The sequence below is a fragment of the Sesamum indicum genome, linkage group LG5, assembly GCF_026168435.1.
Source record: "Sesamum indicum cultivar Baizhima isolate 11 linkage group LG5, ASM2616843v1, whole genome shotgun sequence".
NCBI lineage: Eukaryota > Viridiplantae > Streptophyta > Magnoliopsida > Lamiales > Pedaliaceae > Sesamum > Sesamum indicum.
In genome coordinates this window covers 14,682,082-14,701,046 of record NC_142661.1, presented here as the reverse complement: position 1 = coordinate 14,701,046, position 18,965 = coordinate 14,682,082, and the positions used below count along the sequence as shown (strand labels likewise).

At 34.5% G+C, this 18,965-nt stretch overlaps 2 protein-coding genes across 7 annotated transcripts; one reads left to right on the top strand and one right to left on the bottom strand.

Annotated features, from left to right (window-relative positions):
• Positions 1-372: 372 nt before the first annotated feature.
• Positions 373-12,266, top strand: NIG (NSP (nuclear shuttle protein)-interacting GTPase). Of its 6 annotated transcripts, XM_088880511.1 has the most exons (14): positions 373-389; positions 517-716; positions 915-1,065; positions 3,216-3,277; positions 3,417-3,504; positions 3,607-3,668; positions 3,796-3,892; positions 4,062-4,487; positions 4,948-5,538; positions 5,616-5,876; positions 6,975-7,058; positions 10,841-10,988; positions 11,503-11,548; positions 11,685-12,266. In XM_088880511.1, the coding sequence occupies exons 3-14, from the start codon at positions 967-969 to the stop codon at positions 11,821-11,823; spliced, it is 2,103 nt and encodes a 700-aa protein (XP_088736637.1). In that variant the 5' UTR covers positions 373-389; positions 517-716; positions 915-966; the 3' UTR covers positions 11,824-12,266. The 6 variants fall into 6 exon arrangements, with proteins under 6 accessions (XP_088736637.1, XP_020549450.1, XP_020549449.1 ...); XM_020693791.2 differs by lacking the exon at positions 373-389 and having other exon boundaries at positions 415-716; positions 919-1,065; XM_020693790.2 differs by lacking the exon at positions 373-389 and having other exon boundaries at positions 415-716.
• Positions 12,267-15,797: 3,531 nt separating this feature from the next.
• LOC105162174 (cytochrome P450 81Q32-like) lies at positions 15,798-17,689 on the bottom strand. The gene is made up of 2 exons (XM_011080142.2): positions 16,803-17,689; positions 15,798-16,543 (listed from the first exon to the last, which is right to left on the bottom strand). Exons 1-2 carry the CDS (start codon positions 17,673-17,675, stop codon positions 15,917-15,919), a joined length of 1,500 nt encoding a protein of 499 aa, XP_011078444.1. The 5' UTR covers positions 17,676-17,689; the 3' UTR covers positions 15,798-15,916.
• Positions 17,690-18,965: the final 1,276 nt, after the last annotated feature.

Below are 18,965 nucleotides of genomic sequence, written 5' to 3'. Positions count from 1 at the left end.
TTAAAGTGGACCTCGTTCGCTAGCAATTTTAAACACTTCGCAGAAGAAGTATATCGGAAGAACAAGTGCTCATGTGTTTCCAAAAACCCATCCTCACATAAGACACAACTTCTATTTGTCAATTGGAGCCAAGGAACATCCATAGTAGTTAATTTGCCTCGAAGCACCAGCCACAGAATGAAATTATTCCTCGCAATTTTAAAAGGTCCCTGCAAGAGTGTTGCCCATATTACATTCGGGGCATCGTTCTCATATAAAGTATAAGCCTCAGCCGAGGTTGTCCTGCCTGTAGTTCCCCTCGACCGCACCGAGTTAGACCCACCATGTATAATTAATAGACTTTTGTATATTTGAAAGTGTAGCCGCTTTTAACAGCTAGCCAAGGCAAGGTAATCGAGAACTCGATTTTCATGCCCTATATTCTCGGCACACTCGATACCATCTCCCATTTTAATTTCTGATTAATATTCTCTCCCTACGTTCTCTTTTCTATGTTTTTTCGTACGTTTTCAACAGCAAAAGGGAGCTGTCTTTCTCTGCTTCTACTCTTTCTTAAAGTTGAGCTGTAAAAGGATAAACTTGAGATCCATCATCTCTAAGCAGACCTTCATTGATCTATGAGATTGTCCTTTGCCGATCAGGTCTATTAACTTCTACTGGCTCAATACTGCCTTCCCTTCTTGAAGTTTGTTCAATTGGACTTATACTTTTATCAAGTAAGTAAAAGGTGTGGGCTCTTCAAGTTTGTGGTTCTTCAGTTTTTTCTTTTTGGTCTGTCTTCTACAGGCAAGTTCGCTTGGGCGACTTTTATTGACCAGATCTGGTTCTCTGAAAGTTTGAAATCCCTGTAGTTCTGATCCCAGAATTCGTGTTTCTGTATACCTCTGTCCTTTTATTGATTGTTTAGTTGATAGGTAGATTGAATTGTGAAGAAAAAGTGGTGGGGTTTATTCTGTTGGTATTGGGATGGCGAATCGACTTAAAGAGGACGAGAAGAATGAGAGAATTATACGGAATCTTCTGAAGCTTCCTGAGAATCGCAGGTGTATCAACTGCAACAGTTTGGTATGCTTCTTGCTTGTCTTCATGGATTGCTTCCATTGTTTTACAATGCTTCTTTCGGTTTCACTTTCCAAGCTTGAATAACATTTAATATTCGAAATTGCTGTTCAAAGTTATTTGGATCACTTTCGTAAAGGCACATCAGGAATTGGGGAACCCGGAGCTTACTCTTCTATTAAATTGTATGGGGCAAACCAACCTGATATGACTTCTTGTTACCCCAAAACGGATATACAATAATTCTGAAGGGAGTAAACCTGGAAGTCTCTTTTGGGAATTGTTTCTCATTTAGTTGTTTCCTTAGCCTTATGAAGTCCCAAAGTTAAATGTTCTATGGAACACCCAATGTATCATTATTCAAATGTTGTGCGTACATTAACTGATAAGTGATACTACAAATAAATTGGTGATATACGTAAACAACTGGAGCGAAAGCAAAATATTTGTACCATTATTTAGTTGGCGTGCAGTCCTATGTGTCTGAATGTTGTGTCTCTGCTGCTCTTGTCCTAAAGAAAATACTAATATGTTTGCAACAATAAAATGCATGACTATTTTTTCAGCTTTACATCAACCAGTCCCCGGAAGCTTAGGTTTTGATCACCATAGTTTTTATAGAGTGCGATTATACCATATACATATTAGCTCTGTTTTTGGTTGCTTTTCTTTTTTATTTTACTATGTTTTACGTTTATTTCCTTTATAGATTTAACTGCTAGTTGTACCTTTTGAAAGGTTCATGAGCTTGGCCAACTGTACCACTGTTCTATACATTCTTCACATTACATGAAAAGAAGCTCTCATTTGAAAACTTGAAATTTGATTTGGAGAATGAGATTGGATTATTTCATATACTATTTAATTTACAAATATTGATGAAATACAAGGCTCTTCTATGAATTATTAATGCCCAAAAAAAATTGTCACAATGTAGAAGAAACTTGATGAGTATTTTTTATTCCATTTACTCCATTCATTTTGTTGAGAAGCCAATATAAGAAGACCATACCTTAATCCTGCTGTTAAATCTGTTTATCAAAGCCATTAGCTTGGAGCAACTGGCTTATGTGGATGCTGTCTCTACTTTTCAGTTATATCTTGAAAACTTCTAATGTTGCTAGCATTGATACAACCAGAAACCCTACAAGAACGAGAGCACGGGACTAATGGAATTGAAGTGTCTCCGTCTTTGTACATATCGCAAATCAGATAAGATTGAGAATAGTTAGAACTCTAATTGTCCACGCTCCAGATGTTTGAATAATTATTTACGTGAACAGGATCTTAATCAAATAAAGATCTGTCTAGTGGTTAACTGGAATGTTGAAGTTCCATGGTTGCTGAGGAATTGGACATTTTATCTCCAATTCTCGAGATATGAAGTTCATTTTTCTTGGCAAAGGAGCTTAATTACTTATTCTTTATCTTCAGAATTTCTGACCAAAAATTTGAGTTTTCAGGTGAGTTACACATTAGATACTTACCCAATGCAATAGGTCCTTAGGAGATGCAAGAACATTTACTCCCTGGCACAGTTTTCCTTCATGAGGATGATAGGGACAAAAACTAACCTGACTTCAACCTGTTCAATCAGTCCACAACATCTTGATTCACCTTATACTAGGTTTTGGCACCATGAGCAGGATTGAATCCATTAATATCCTTTGCCAACATGATTGTCGATGGTTGTTGTCTGTTTTAATTGGTTAATCAGATTTACAAGTCACTCTCCATTGAGATAGCAAGGTACAAGAACAGAAGCAAAATGTTTTAGATTCTAGGACTAGTAGGTCAAACCACTGATGATGCTGAAAGAGAGTTACTCCTCCTTAAAGGACTGACTAGATGCTTTTCAAGTAAGCTTATTGAATGAGTTTCTTACTGAGTGCAACTCTGCACTCTGCATGTGTTTAGCTTTACATCCAACGGAGGCGATCTGTAGTTTTTGACACTGTTATAGAAATGAAGGATTATGCTATTGATGGGTCTGTACTATGGGCATGAACATTATATTTTATTTCAATTAATTCCAATGATCAGAACTTCACCTGCCTTATTGTGCTGGGGCGGTGAGGCTTGAACATGTATTGTGATGCTTTCTGTTATGTTATAATTTAAGTGATGGGGCTGACTATTTCTTTCCTTCTCATCAGGGGCCTCAATATGTGTGCACTAATTTCTCAACATTTGTCTGTACAACGTGCAGCGGGATACAGTAAGTATTAAGCAATAATGAGCTTCGGTTCTGCATCTTTTATTCTGTGACAACCTTCCAGAGGGTTTACAAGTGCTGAAGCTTGTGGAGTCCTTGTTCAGAGCAATCCTCACTTACTATATTTAAAATTTACTTGCAGTCGAGAGTTCACGCATAGAGTCAAGTCGGTATCTATGGCTAAATTTACTCCACAAGAAGTTAGTGCCCTTCAGGGAGGGGGGAATGCAGTAAGCAAGCAACTTATCTCTTTCACTGATGATTTCTAGTTTCTTATTTTTTTAAGCATAGTTCAGTAGAGTTCTCATGTTTGAATCATTTTTTGCCAATAGAGTGCTAGAGAAATTTATCTCAAGGAATGGGATCCTCAACGTAATTCACTCCCTGATGGCAGGTACACTAAAAGATGCCTTGTTATTACATTCTGTGGTGGAATATTGTTCTTTTCTGTTTTTTTTTGGCTTGAGGTTTCCTCCTTGTTTTCATAAATTCTGCATTTTCTGATATGTGTTTCCTACCAGCAATATAGAGAGACTACGTGATTTCATCAAGCATGTCTATGTCGATAGAAGATATACTGGTGAGAGGAACTTGGAAAAGCCTCTGAGGGCGAAGATGGTACATATAGGGTCCCCTTACTGTAAAACTTTTAATAATCTTTTGATGACTGGTTAGAACATTTCTATACATGCAAACTAATATCATCCTTGTTTACTGGTTGGAGTTCTCCCAAAATTCTGGAGCATGCACTCATGATGTCTTTTAAATTGCATTTGCCTGTTTGCAGGGAGAAGCCGAAGATTTCAATGGCAATAGGAGGATAGACACCTATCAGGGTGGTTCACGAAGTCCACCTTATGAAGACACTTTTGAACGCCACCATAGTGATAGGCGTAGTCCTGGTGGAAGAAGTCCAGGATATGATCGGCAAAATAGTGAATATAAAAGAAGTCCTGCTCATGGTGAAGTAGTTAATGACTGGCGACGAGAGGATAGGTTTGGAAATGGGAGGAGGTCTGAAGATAGAAGTTCTGATGGAGGGTCTAAGGTTGAAGGTAAATCACCTGATAGTCAAAGAGATTCCGACATATCCAGCCCGCCTATTGTCCGTCCTGTTAGAGATATCTTAGGAGAGAATGTATCTCCTCTTCGAGTAATAGAACCTCCAAAAGTCACTGGTGTCAAGTTAACTGATGGTTCAGCACAGACACAGGTAAGGCTTCCTGTTTAAGACGCGTTTTGTTATGCTTGCTTTTCTGTGCAAGTTTCTCTGTTGTATAAATTAAAAGAAGCGTGCTTTTGATTCTGAAGGCTAATAATAGTTTGTCATCTTACATTTCTCCCTAGTTAAGAAAAGGTGAACTAGGTTTGCATAGTGATAAAAGAAGCAGAGCATCTTCAATTGGTGATTACTTGTTTCTTGTCACTTGCTGTAAGTGAGCATTGTTTTTCTAAATCTAAACTAATTTCTTACATGACTTGTTACTTCAAACATCATTGGATTACTTTCTTCAAGCTGGAGGGATCACCTTATTTAATGATTTTAATTATTAGTAGATTGTATTACAGTCTGTACTTTTTATAGTAGTTACTTTACTTTCATAAGCATTTCGCTCAACTCTAGCTACTTACCCTCACCATTGAATGTAAGTGGTAGAATGTTCCTTTTGCAGAGAACTGCATCCTCAAGCAGCTTGGCCTCATCTGAGAATCCATCTGAGATCAAAATGGAGGCTTCGTTTATTGATTTCGATTCTGTTCCCGAACCTCCAATAACAGTGACTGTTCCACAAACCCAGCAAGTGCCTCCAGATGCATCTTCCGTGCAAGTGACAGCATCTAGTGGTGATGACTGGGCAAATTTTGATTCTGTACCTGAGGTGAAAGCATATACTGCACCCTCAAACTCTTTGGAATCTGTGCTTTCGGAGCTGTCAATTCCAGCACCCACATCTGGTGCCTCTGCTCCTGTGGGCAACTTATCATCTTTCCAATCTAGTGGCTCACAAGGCTCATCTTTTGGGTCATCCTTTGGAAGTGCTGGTCCGTCATCAGTGCTTCCCCATGGTGGTAATCCTGCGGCATCCCTTGGACCAGTACCACAACAGTTGGTCAATGTTGAAGGTAGCCCGCTTGCCAATGATCTCGCTAGAGGACAATGGACTACCATGAATTCTCAAAATCATTCCATTCTCCCTGGAGGTATTGGCCAGCCGATTTCTCAACTAGTTACCCCTGCTGTTGGTGGGTCTTCAAGCAACGAGGTATGGCATGTGAATGTAATGTTCTTTCTCGTATATTTGATTTTCTTCAGGAAGTAATTGCCCTGGATGTTTAACAGCCATGGAATTCACTTGCGCCAAATGCCCAAGGACCACCTGGTACATCTGTTGCACGAGTTGGCAACTTTGAAACAGCTCCTGCCATGGGAACCTCAATTGGATTCCGGACAGAATCATCAGAAGCAAAATCTAGTGGGAGAAAAGCACTGCCTGAGGATTTATTTACTGTGAATTACTCTTATACTCCATCTCCAGTTTCAGGCTGGTATTCCGGTTCTGCATATGTTGCTGGGGTCCCTATGCAGTATAACATGCCAATGGTATCTCTTGCAGTACTTTCTTCAAAATTTAATTCCTTTTCTCTTTAAATCTCCGATTCAGTGAATTGCATTTGACCTCATTAAGATTTTCTGGAGAGTAAACAATCATGTGGATTAATAATTGGTTGACTAGGCCATGGTCAATGTAAAACAGAATCATTGCTTTAAACCAATTAGTCATTGATTTGATTTAGATGTGCACCGACAGAAATGCCATTCTACACATACACACATTTATCTCTATACAATACATTTTTCTTTGTTTATTTCTCAGTGACTTCTGATTGGTTTGAATGAAGAATTGAGAGATATGGTGTTGGGGGCATCAAAGTGAGGTAAGGCTAGGTTGAAGAGTAGCCATACTCATGCATAAGCATCAGATTACTTGGAGAATGAGCCCAGGATGATTCTCTTAGCTTCAAGCATATAGATTTCAATCTCCACCAGCATCCTAGCCCTGGAAAAAAGAACCCAACAAACAAGAAACAATGCCTACAGCTCTGATGCTTGAAGTTAAGTGATGGTGGGTGAGAGGGAACGCTATCCGTGTGGCTAATTTGCACCCCCAATTTAAATACCAACCCTTCCCCCCCCCCCCGGTCAGCAGTGCTTCTCTGATGCTAGCTAGCTGCTTGAAAAGTGAGAATTGATTTGGACCAGAAGTTGGGCTGTCCTTGAAACTATTGATGAGGTTCCAATCCTCTTTCCGTGAAGTGGATTATGGTGGCTGTGGTCGCAATAGATGAACATTCTATAAGTGAAACCATTACTAGCTTGGGTTAATACCAGATAATGTACACACGTTGCTATTTATAGTGTTGAAGTGTAGAAACGCCATTTAGAGGATCAAATACCTATAAAATGATGTAATACTTGTAGAGATGGGGTCTGGGACTCTCCTAATTAAAGAGTTTGAATTGCCTATTTTTAGAAGTTTGTACTTTGTATGTGCTAATACTTCTGTCCTTGGATCAGTGTTTACCCCTTTGGCATGCTAGCTCTCTTAATATTTGAAGGGAGTAAGTGCAATCCACCTATTTTAATGTTGTCGACGACGTTGTTCAGTCTCCATTAAATATTTGGTTTTTCCAACTGCAGGTTGTACCTAATTTCCAGCCAGTATCGAGATCGGCAAATCCTTTTGATGTTGGCAATGAACCTTCTCCTGTTCAAGCCTCAACAGTATGTTCACTTCTCAACTTAGACTAATTTACTTTTTAATCAATCATTATTCATTTCTATCTTGAACCATGTCAAGATGTTTGATGGCTAAAATATATTCGTTTTTTCTCAATATATTTTGTGTCAGCTGATAACTTGGATAGCATGATTGATGTTGTGATCATAAGACCTGAACAAAAGAACGATTGGTATACTGCAAGAAAGAATGCTGAACATACATCACTCTATTGAAAGAAACCTATATATAAAGAATGCCAAGATGCTATTCATACATTGAGATTTAGCTTAATTAAAGATAGAAAAATGTAAATGGTTCCTTTCTCCTAGTTATTCTTATTTGTGTTTTTCTATTTCTGCCATCTTTTTTTTTCCAAATGAGATGCAATTTTAGCAGATTATAAATTCAATTGGCTGTCAACTTTAATTACGTTATTGAAGTGTTTTAAGAGCTAGTTTTGGCCAAACTTTTATCATTTGCTACAATATTTATTTATAATGGATGATGTGGTAGCGCATAGATGAGACCAGTTCACTCCTTATGCTATCTTTGTTTTTGGTGAAGATATAGAATATCAAGTCGGGGTCCACCCACGAGGTTGACATTTCTTAACTGTATTTTTAACTCCCTTTGCGCTACCAAAGTGAAGTGCGTGGTATGCCAATTTATGCAGCCATTGCATCTGCTACTTCTGGGATAGATATTTGACTTTCATAGATAAGATGACTTAAGGAAACAAATGGGTCTCGATGACTTGTGATTTTGTAACTGTCATTGCCAGGAAAACTAAAAAAATACCTCTTTCAATGATAATGATAAAGGCCAGCTGGAATGCCTTTATTCTCATATCATCCTAGGAACCTTTATGTAAATAATTTAGGGGGGTATCGACTAGTAGATTTAAAATCCCATATCCTTGTTAATGGTTGAAAAATTATGTGTTATAGCTTTTATATCTGAAACACTTTAAAAGTACAATGTGAACCTGACCCAGAAATACCTTAGTAATTTTATAAAGTAAATCGTACTTCATAGATTTACACCTAGAGTGATAGATATATCAATTTGCTGATCTAATTTGAATCACAAGCAACATATAAGATTTCTCCAATCTTTTAACCATGCTAAGGTGAACCACATTCAAATGCTTGAAATTGAACATTTCTTGGAAATAAGAAAAGTCAAATTTAGGATGATCTATTCCAAAACTTACCTTTTAGATATTCAAAATGTAAAAAATCCTAAGAAAGGTTGAAATCAGTCTCCACAATAAAGAATCTCCAGTTAAAAAAGAAAATCACTTACTGATTGAAGTAAAGAATGAGCTTTTTGTAACCACCTAATTGGTCTCGTTTCATATATTAATTAACATATTGAAATAGGAAGTTCCATTTTCTTTCACAGTAAACTGAAACAAGAGGAAATAAAAGACATTTAAATGGATAAATGCCTAATTGTGTAAGGAACAAGGGTAGTTGGACAAATGAAAATAGGAACCCGAACATCCTTTGTTACTTAGCAGCTCCTTTTTATTTATCTGATGGGAAAACAATTTTTTCTTTTTCAAATTTTATTATTGTCTATGTGCAAACGTCTAAAATTCAGCTTGTAAAAGTTTCATTCACAAAGTTAGATCTGGGACTATGATTAGTAATGTTTTGTTGAGGCAATAACCAGTTTATCGGTAAAGAAAGAGAGACTTCTGATTACACTATCAAACTTTCTTTATCAGCTATAGGGATCTTATTTTGCATAAAACTAAATTCAGTTATCAACTTGTTAATTTAGTATTGGGAAAGCAAAATCAAACTTTTTTACTTTTTTCAAATTCTACTTTCTAACAACCTAAATCTGCAGTTCAAGAAGTTATTCTGCTGTAGTTAAAATCAGGAAATAAGAAATGAAGTAAATAGTAATTTTCTTTAGAACGAAAGAAAGAAAACCATTTTCTAAAAACACTGCAGTACATGACTAAGCTGGCTTAATTGGAATACAAACATAAGGAATCAAGGGAGGCATCGCTTGTAAGATTTTTCTTCTTGTCTTGTGAAATGTTTTTCACCCAGATCCATGTTTGTTTGCGAAAATACTTTTCAAAATATATCTCAAAAACATTAACTATAAAGAGACATATGACACCAACTATAATCGTTGCATTTCTGTTACCTAGTATCTTTTACACATAATATTAACTATCAATCATGCACTTTTATCTCACACACAACCACATAGTAAAAAATAAGTCTTATTTCCATCACACCCATTTCATCTCATATTTTCTCATCTTAAGATGACATGTAATCTCAAGCAGTCCGTCTTTAAATTTAGATACCTGCTGGTTCAGGTCTGCATCTCCCCCCCCCCCCCCCCCCTATTTCTACCTAAATTTGATCAATGTGATCAATGATACATTTGTAAAAGATTGCTGAGATAGGAATGTGATAACTTTGATTAGTCCTCTGTAAAGATCATCATTTCTATCCACTAAGGACCTCATTGGGTTGTAATCATGGGATTGGAAATGATATTATTGAGAATGATGGTGATGCTAGAAAATAAGTCAATACCACTATTGCAATATTATATTTGGTAACTAAATTTCATGTGTTAGATATCCCACTGTGTAAAATATGTGGGTGTTTGGCAGGCCACATCATACGGGTAGCATATCATATGGGTAAGATTTGTTTAAATAGACAATGATACCATTACTTTCTGAACAATGACCTGATTTGGCTGGGTACATTTTATTGTAGATGGGCGATGGATTAGTCTTCTCTTCTTTTGTATTGGGTTCATATACTGCATGGTATATCTTAGCAGGCCTGTTAATTAATCCAAGAAGACCTACATGATTATATTGCTGGCCGTGGTTGTCACCGGCTTTGGCTTTCACCCTACTCAAATTTAGTGACTGTTATGGTAACTTACTGTACATGAAATTCTGAGAAAGTCACAGTTACCTTTTGAGTTTAACCCTATTCACATTAAGGGAGTATTAAGTGTATCCCCAATAATGAATCTTGTTCAATTAGGATCTTTTTGCCCGAATTTGAATCTGTTACTAAAGTACACTCGCAATGAAGTTTCAAGACACTTCTTTTCTGTTTCCCTTCACTCACTCCGCTAGCTTATACAATACGGTATATTGTTGATTCAGGCAATACTGGGATGGGAAAAAGAGAAGAATTTGGTTCCTAGAGGAATGTGATTTCATGCAAGACAATTTTGACCAAAATAAGTCTCTAGCTTTTAACTATAAGTTATTGTCAATTCTAGCTCAAAAGTATTGTAAGTATTTTTGTGTTCTGGATTCACATCAGGAGTTATAAGTTGAGTCTTGTTACATCTATATTCTGATTCTTTACTAAAGTCCATTTCCTAGTTGATACGTTGATGCCTTCAAATAGATATATCTTCAAGATATGAATAGACGTTAATTAACAAACTTTACAGCTTATGGTTGAAGCTCTCTTCACTTGTGATTCTGTGATGCAATCCAATCTTGGTGAGACACATGAGGCATCCTGGGAGTGGTTCATGAATTTCTTGATTTTTTTTTATCACTTGATTTCTGGTAGTTTACTGTCCTGGCAGCATTGCACTTGTTGAAATACAGTCTTTCAATATATATTTGGTGAAAGATCATTTTTCCCTTGCTTATGTCCAAAATATGCCAAAACACGCAAAAAACCATATAAACTGTAGCAAGTCTGAAAATTTGACAAGGTGTTCTGTAGCTTGATCTTGTTTTGTGCTTAATTTACCTCTTGATGTGCTGTAGTTTCCTTCACTAGCATCTTTGGGAGGTGCATTACCCCAAACTACAACTCCCTCCGGGCTACTGCGTACTTCAAGCCTTGGAGGCCTTCCACCTCATCCTCCGTCGATGCTTGCTCAAGGACCATCTTATGCATCTGCAACCCCTCCAAGTAAACAATCATATTTGTTTCTTGGGTAAATTACAACTAAAATTTGGTATAATTATAAATACCTTCTCGTTATTTGAAAAATTACAGATACCCTCCTGATTTTAACATCCGTCTAACAGCGAGCCAATTTCAATTAAGTTTCCGTCAAATTTTTGTGATGAATTGATCAAAATTCACTTTTAAATTATAAATTATAAATTATAATTTTATATATTTTTATAATTTTGAAATATTTTAATGAACTAATATTCTCTCTAGATTACTTGTTTTACCCACATTTTTTTTTATATTTTTTCAAGTATTTATTTATTTTTAGAAAAATTCAATAAGGGTAAAATAATAATGTTCTCTTCATCGTTTAGGGGCTACATAATTATTTTCAATTTGAAGGGGGTATTCGTAATTATGCTAAACCTCATGGGAGATAGTTGTAATTTACCTTAATATCTTTTAGTTTGTTGGAGCATTCTGATCGTAGTACTTACATTTCTGAACATATCTCCATTCACTAAAGCAGGTTCTGTTATTCAACAAGAAATAGCGGGCACCATGACACCAAGGTAATAGTTTGTATCTACAAGTCCGCTAGTAATCATCTTTATTTATTTTGGTCTGAGTTGGACCAATATATCAGTTGTTTCTGATTGAACATAATGATATACTGCGGCACTCATTGAAGTTGTGGAACTCTTGTAGGCCACAAGGACTATCCGGCTTCAGCATTCAGGACCCTGCTTTTGCACCTCTAAACCCAAATTCTCAACTGGGTGGATTACATCCAGCTCAGTCTGCTTCAAGTAACTTCACTTCTTTAGGTGGAAACCCATTTGGCTAAGAAACAGAACCAGTTTGGTGTGAGCATCATCTTGTTGCTTCCTTTCAACTCATTATAGATGATATTGTAATGGTTCTACTGAGAATGAAGTGTGCTGCATTTGGAATTGGACAAATGATTCATTTTTCCTTGGTGTACTTCAGAAAGCAGTTACAGAGTGGAGCTTGACTCAATCTATTGTTGATTGAGCTCATTCATGTCCATCTGAACTATATAGCCCATGAAGCTGGCGACTGTAGCATGTTTAACTAGTTCTGGTGATGCGGTTTATGCCGTTTTGCTTTCCAAACTTCTGTATTATAAGTTCATTTTTCTGGTTTAGTATTGTGGTGAGATGATACTTGTAGTTTAAGAAACAAATCAGCTTGTAGAGTGAATTTTTATATTACCATTGTGTCGAATTTGGATAAATATTTATGTTGATATTTGTATTTTTAAATAAATTGACAGTCACCTATACAAATTTTGAGGTTATGTATTAATCAGTACGCTATCAATATTGGATTGAGTTGGCAGTTCTTGCACTCCAACCCTTACACTGTTGTAATTAAAAAAAAAAAAGGTGGGTAAATTACAATTATCTCTTCTGAAATTTGGTATAATTATGAATATCCTATTATTATTAGAAAAATTATAATCTTCTTTCAAATGAAGAATAATTATGTAGGCCTTAAGCAGCAAGAAAAATTACTACTTTATTCTTGCTTTTATTTTTTCAAAAAAAAAATATTTAAAAGAATATATAAATTTTTTTTGGGTGGACAAAGTAAATAATCTATCGAGAATATTAGTTCATCAAAATCACAAGCATATCAAATTATGATTTATAATTTAAAAGGGCATTTTGGATCATTCACAAAAAAATTAAATAAAAACTTAAATGAATGGGATCGTTATTTTACGGACGTTCATATTATGAGGTATTTGTAAATTTTCAAGTAAGAAGGCACATTGTATGTGTAAGTACAATCATAATATAATCTACTAATATATATATATATTTTAATATTGAATTTGAACAATGAAAAGAATAACTTCTTTTTTTGACAGAAAAATGGTAATTCATTATGAAGGCAAATCAGTCAAAGCCAAGGTACAAAGCTGGAGAAGGTAATAATGCAGTGCCTTCATCCCTATTTAGGAGATGTCTGGCAAGTGAGTGAGTCATTGTATTACCAGTTCGACAAATTAAAGAGAAAATACAAGGAAAGTTAAATAATGTAAAAAATAATAGATCCTATTGTAGAAGAGTACGCCACTAAAGAAACAAGTTGGAAATAGAAAGATGCACAATTTTTGGAGGTACATTTAGGGATGAATCTATTTTTTTTTTAGCTAAAGTATACCCTTTTTCAGTTTTAGTATCTCAGGTTTCCAAGTCATCATATTTAGTATCCGAAGTTTTTAATTTTTATCCGTCTGAGTACTTTTCTTTAAGTTGATCGTTAAAATAAATTGTCAACCTAATTTTGGTGGAAAAATTAGACAGGAGCTTGTCTAAACAAAGTCATATTTGATTGTCATTTTTTTCAACAAACAAAAAATTTCTATTTGGATTTCAATTTTATAAGTAAGGACAATAATGTTATTTAACCCAATTTCTATTAAAAGAAAATACTGAGTTAAATCGTTATGAAATTACAAATTCAAACATTTTTTTCTAATTTAAATCATTATGGAAATAAAAATACATGCTATACGCAGAGTAATGCAGAGATAATTATAATAATAATTCAAGAAAACTAAAAGTTAGGATACAACATATCATGACTCATACTTATAGCAAAAAGACCCCCCCCCCCCACACACACACTTAAGATTGATTTTTGCGTCGATGTCCGATATCCTAAGGACAAGAATGAGAAAAAAAGGAGTAGAATACTGCTCTGAGCATGTGGGGCTAGCGGACACCCAGCGAGGGGGAGAGAGGAGTGGCTGGAACTGCATGAACTCGAAATAGGCATGCATATTCAGTTCCATGATTGCAACCACTATATCGTTGTTTGTGCACAAAATAAGAACTACATTTCAATTATTATTTTTGGAATTTATTAAAATTTTCTATTTCGCTAGTCACAAAAAAAAGTAAAAAAACAAAATCATTTGCTAAAATAACTAAACAAAATATAAAAAAATTTATAGCATAAACCCTCGATAAATAGAGTATAACAATATTTGCATTGTGGCCAAGCAAAAAGAAAATTACCTTTGTGATATTGCAAATGTGCAAATTACCCCATATGAAAAAAAAAATAGCAATTTATACCCCTGTATTTTTTAAAATACAGCAACTTACACCCTTGTGTCTTTTAAAAATTAAGCAATTTACCTCTCCAGATAGGGGGGTAAATCGCTTCATTTTAAAAAATATAGGGGAGTAAATTGCTATTATTTTTTTTATAGGGGGTAATTTGCTCATTTGCAATATTACAGGGAGTAAATTGCATTAAACCCTAATTTTTTTTATATAAAAATTAGATTAATTATGTATTTATTTTAAAATTATTGTCCTCGTTTATGAAATTAAAATCGAAATGAATCAAATAGAACTTTTTTTGTGTATTGAATAAAATGGAAGCAAAACATGCCCTTACATAAACAAATTTTCATCTAATTTTTTCTTCAAAATTAAATTGACCGATTGCTTTAACAACAATTTAATGGAGGGTATTCAAACAGATGAAAATTAAAAATTTTGGATACCAAATTTAATAACTTGAAAATCTGTAGTACTAAAACTAAAAGGTAATATATTTTAAATGTGAAAAGTGAAATTATCCCACCACATTTACTATAGGAGTTGGTGCAAATAGAGTTAGGATGGCTTTGCTTGGGAGGATGAAATAATAGCTCTACCTTATAAATATACAATTTTCGCTTTAAAGGTTATTTATAGAAATGTATATAGTAACATGGATGCAAACAGAAAGGTTATTCATTAGAGAAAACTTGCAAGGTAACAATTTGATGTTCAAGTGTATAATCAATGTTTTGAAATTTATATTTTAATCGAATAAAAAATTGACGCGTTATTGATCCAGCAGTTAGGTTAATAATGTCGAACTAGTGACGTTAGTAATAATTATTAGGCTAAATTTCATTTTATACCGTGTATTTTTTTGAAATAGCTAATAACCCTTCTAATCTTTTGCTTTACCCGTTATAAATTAACGGAAGGTGGGATGCACGCGTTTGAAGTACATTCAGGCTTGATTTTTTTGCGTATTTTGGTATTTTTTATTTTTAATTGACTGAAATACCCATATATTGAATCTAAAATTACTATGGTCAAATTGACTTTTTAATTCTTTTAGGCATTTTCCTCTCTTCTAAAAATATAAATTATTTTATAATTAAACATATTATATTAAATATCAAAATACAAAAAAATAACAAAAAATACATTACAAAGACTACTATACTAAATTTTATTTTTTAAATTTAGATATGTAAATGGATATAAATACTAAGCAATTATAATAATTGTAAGTTATAAAATAGAATACTTATTATATTATCTAAAAATTATTCTTAATTAACTATAATATATATAATTATTATAATTATCTAAAATTATTTATTAATGAATTAAAATATATTTAATTAATATAATTAAAAAATTTAAAAAGAATTGGGGGGAGGAAGGTGGCGGGGTGGGGTGGGGGTGGCGATGATTGGGGAGGGGATAGGCAGTGGTGGTGGGGGTTTTATTTTTTAATATATAATAATAATAATAATAATAATATTTTTTAATAATTTTAATTATTTATATATTATAAATTAAATAATTTGTTTAATTCAAACATTTCACTTTTTTAAAATCTATTAGTTGAGATTAATTAATTAAATATGATGATTATTTAAAAAAAATTCAATAGTCAATAAAATAAAAAATAATATATATTAAGTAAGGATATAACGATCACTTTATAAGAAAGTTAACACTAGTAGTTAAATTTATTGGAGAGGGACAATTGAGTTTATTGATCATGTCATTACTAGAAAACTAGCTCACAAGTTTATTGCTAATGTAGTAGTAAGTAAATGGCTGAAAATACTTACGTAGTAACTTGTAAAAGTATCCAAGATAAGGTTAATTTCGAAATAGATCAGCTAGAAGTTTATGAAGCACATCACGTGCCTTGCACCTGGCCTCCAATGGTGTAAGTTTAGGCATGGAAAGCCCTTCTCCTTCTGTTAAATCTACCAAGGAATCATCAACCCTTTGCCACTCAAAACATTGTATTAGAGACGCTATGGCTAAGCCGACGACCCGATTGGCTAGGCCGATGCCCGGGCATGACCTTCTTCCCATCCCGAACGGCAACAGCTTCGTGGGTCCAACTTCTCCTGCTCCTTCAAAACGCTCGGGATTGAAACTTGTGGGATCATCCCAGACTAAGGTGTCTCGGTGAATGGCCCAAACATTTACTAGTAGGATCGTGCCCTGCGGAATGTCATATCCACCGAGCGTGCAATCAGCCGATGCTTCATGTGGTACTAGTAATGGTACTGCAGGGAATAGACGAAGCGTCTCCAAAATAACGTTTTGGAGATATGGAAGCTTGGACAAGTCTGATTCATTGACGATGCGATTGTTGCCAATAAGATTGTCAATCTCAGCCCTGGCCTTGTCCAATTTTTCGGGGTGATTTAGTAGAGCAGACATTGCCCATTCTATAGTCACTTGTGATGTATCTGTCGCAGTAAGTAGCAGAACCTGCCATTTGTTTACCACATAAAAACGATGATTATATGTTGTGATTGTGATCCAATGAATGAGCATAACTTTAGAGATCACTGAATTACACATGATTGAGATGTATGGCATGTCTAACATGGCATCAATCATGAATGCATCTTGATGTTCGTACTGCACTGCATCAATTGTTAACAGTGTACTCTATGTGGTGTTCATAGGTATACGCTCAATCTAATCCTCGAGGAGAACAATTAAGAAGAAAGAATGAAGAACTTACCATTATAATCCCTTTGATCATAACATCTGTGTAGTACTCAGGCTCTGATTCTTGCAAAGAGAGCAAATGATCTATCATTGTATGTCTACTCTTATCTCTTTTATGTTCATTAATCAAACCTTGAAAAAAAGCGTCCATTTTCCCAGTAACTCTCTTCAAAGTCTTCTCATAACCTTTATAGTCAATCCATCTGAACACTGGGATGAAATCTCCGGGGTTCGACACACCACCTAGTATGAGAACCTTATCTATGATCTCTCTAAATTGCTTCGCCTCATCATTTTCCTCATCATCACCGAAATAACGCTTCCCGGCCACCATTCTCATGATAACATTGAATGTTAGCTCAGACAACATAGACCTGAGTTCAACTCTTGCAAAGTCTTGGCATGACTTTCCATAGAGCTGTTTCAGCAGAAGTTTGTTTTCGTCATGTCTGATGGACTGAAACACATTGAGGCGAGCTGTGGAGAATATTTCGACAGTGGTCAGGCGGCGAAGGTTGCGCCAATGCTCACCATACGGGGAACCAACTAGGGATGTGTAGTTGTAGCCGACGTATTTGCTTATGATGAACCGGGGCCGGTTGGCTAGCACGATATCGTTCTTGGTGAAGCACTCCTCCACGATGGCCGGGGAGGAGACAGCCACCACGAGGCGGTTGCCGAAACGAAGTGAGAAGATAGGTCCTAATTCTTGAGAGAGCTTGTGAATGGTGCGATGAAGTGGGAATTTGAGGAAGTGGAGGTGGCCTAATACAGGAAGTGCTGGCGCTGGACTTGGTGGGAGTTTTCTTTTTGCTTTTGGTGAAAACATCAACACTAGGGAGAGAAGGAAGAGTGAGAGGAGAGCGCATAGCCAGCTTATTTCCATGCTTTATTTGTGAATTGCACCTGTATCTGGATTTTTTACATGTTATCTGATCAGCTATATATAAAGATATACATGTATGGTAAAATAACGTTGTATTAGTTATGTTAAATAAGACCTATTTTTTTTATATTTGACATAATTGCGAATATGTCTTTGTTCTTTTATGAAATTATGTAATTTTTGAATAGAGACATGAAAGTATCATGTTAGACCTATATTTTCTTTTTAAAAAAATATGGGACGCGGCGGCGGTTAAAAAATTTTAAAAATTATAAAAAAATTATCCACTTAATTCAAAAAAAAAAATCAAAGTGGATGAAAACCTAAATGATTAACCTAATTGTAAAACGATTGTTAAAATAAAAAATTATAAAAAAATTATTCACTTAATTTCTTTATTTACTGCTTGCTCACTGCGTGCGGATCCCGATGCGGGGTTAAGTTGACAAATAACGAATGCCGACTTCTCCTGCTGACAATTTAACGTGAAAGTCGAGCGTACCACTTATTTAATAGGATATATACAACTGGTTCTACACTTGATTTAAATTAATATTTGTTTTATTATATATAAATAAAGAATTAATCAGAATATGATGGTTTTTTAAATAATCTTTATTAAATTTAATGAGCATAAGTAGAATTTTATTGAAATAAATATTTAAAGAAATAATAATTTTATATTAAAATAAGTATATTTTTAAGAATATCTTAGTCAAAATATATTTTGCAACCCAACTCAGATCTCTATACACCTACAATAATAAAAATACACTTGATGTGTGTATTTAATTTATTTTATAACTAGTTGCTATGGTACATCTTTTTTGTGTGTATAAAATACATAATTATTTATATTTTAGACAAAAAGAAATATCTATAAAGCCAATTGGATAACGTAATAACTGATTTATGAAATAAATAAATATATTTAAGAATATTTTAGTCTATACACGTTAGGTCAGCCAATATAGTTACCATCGGGCCTCTTCCTTAATAAATAACTAGTGGATTCCGCACACTTAATTGAGTGTGCTAATTAAATACCAATTTTAAAAATTTATTTTATTTTTAAATTATATTTAAATTTTAATTAAATAAATTACTATTAAAAAAAAACTATAAGAAGTTGAAGTTAGTAGAATTTGAGAAGACTAGACAACTTGACAGTTATGAAAAGAGGGAGAAAATTTAAAAAAATTAATGAAAATAATATAAAATAAATAGATAAAAAAAATAAGACACCGAAAGGTTGATCTCACTTAATAATAAAGTCGAGAAAAAAATATG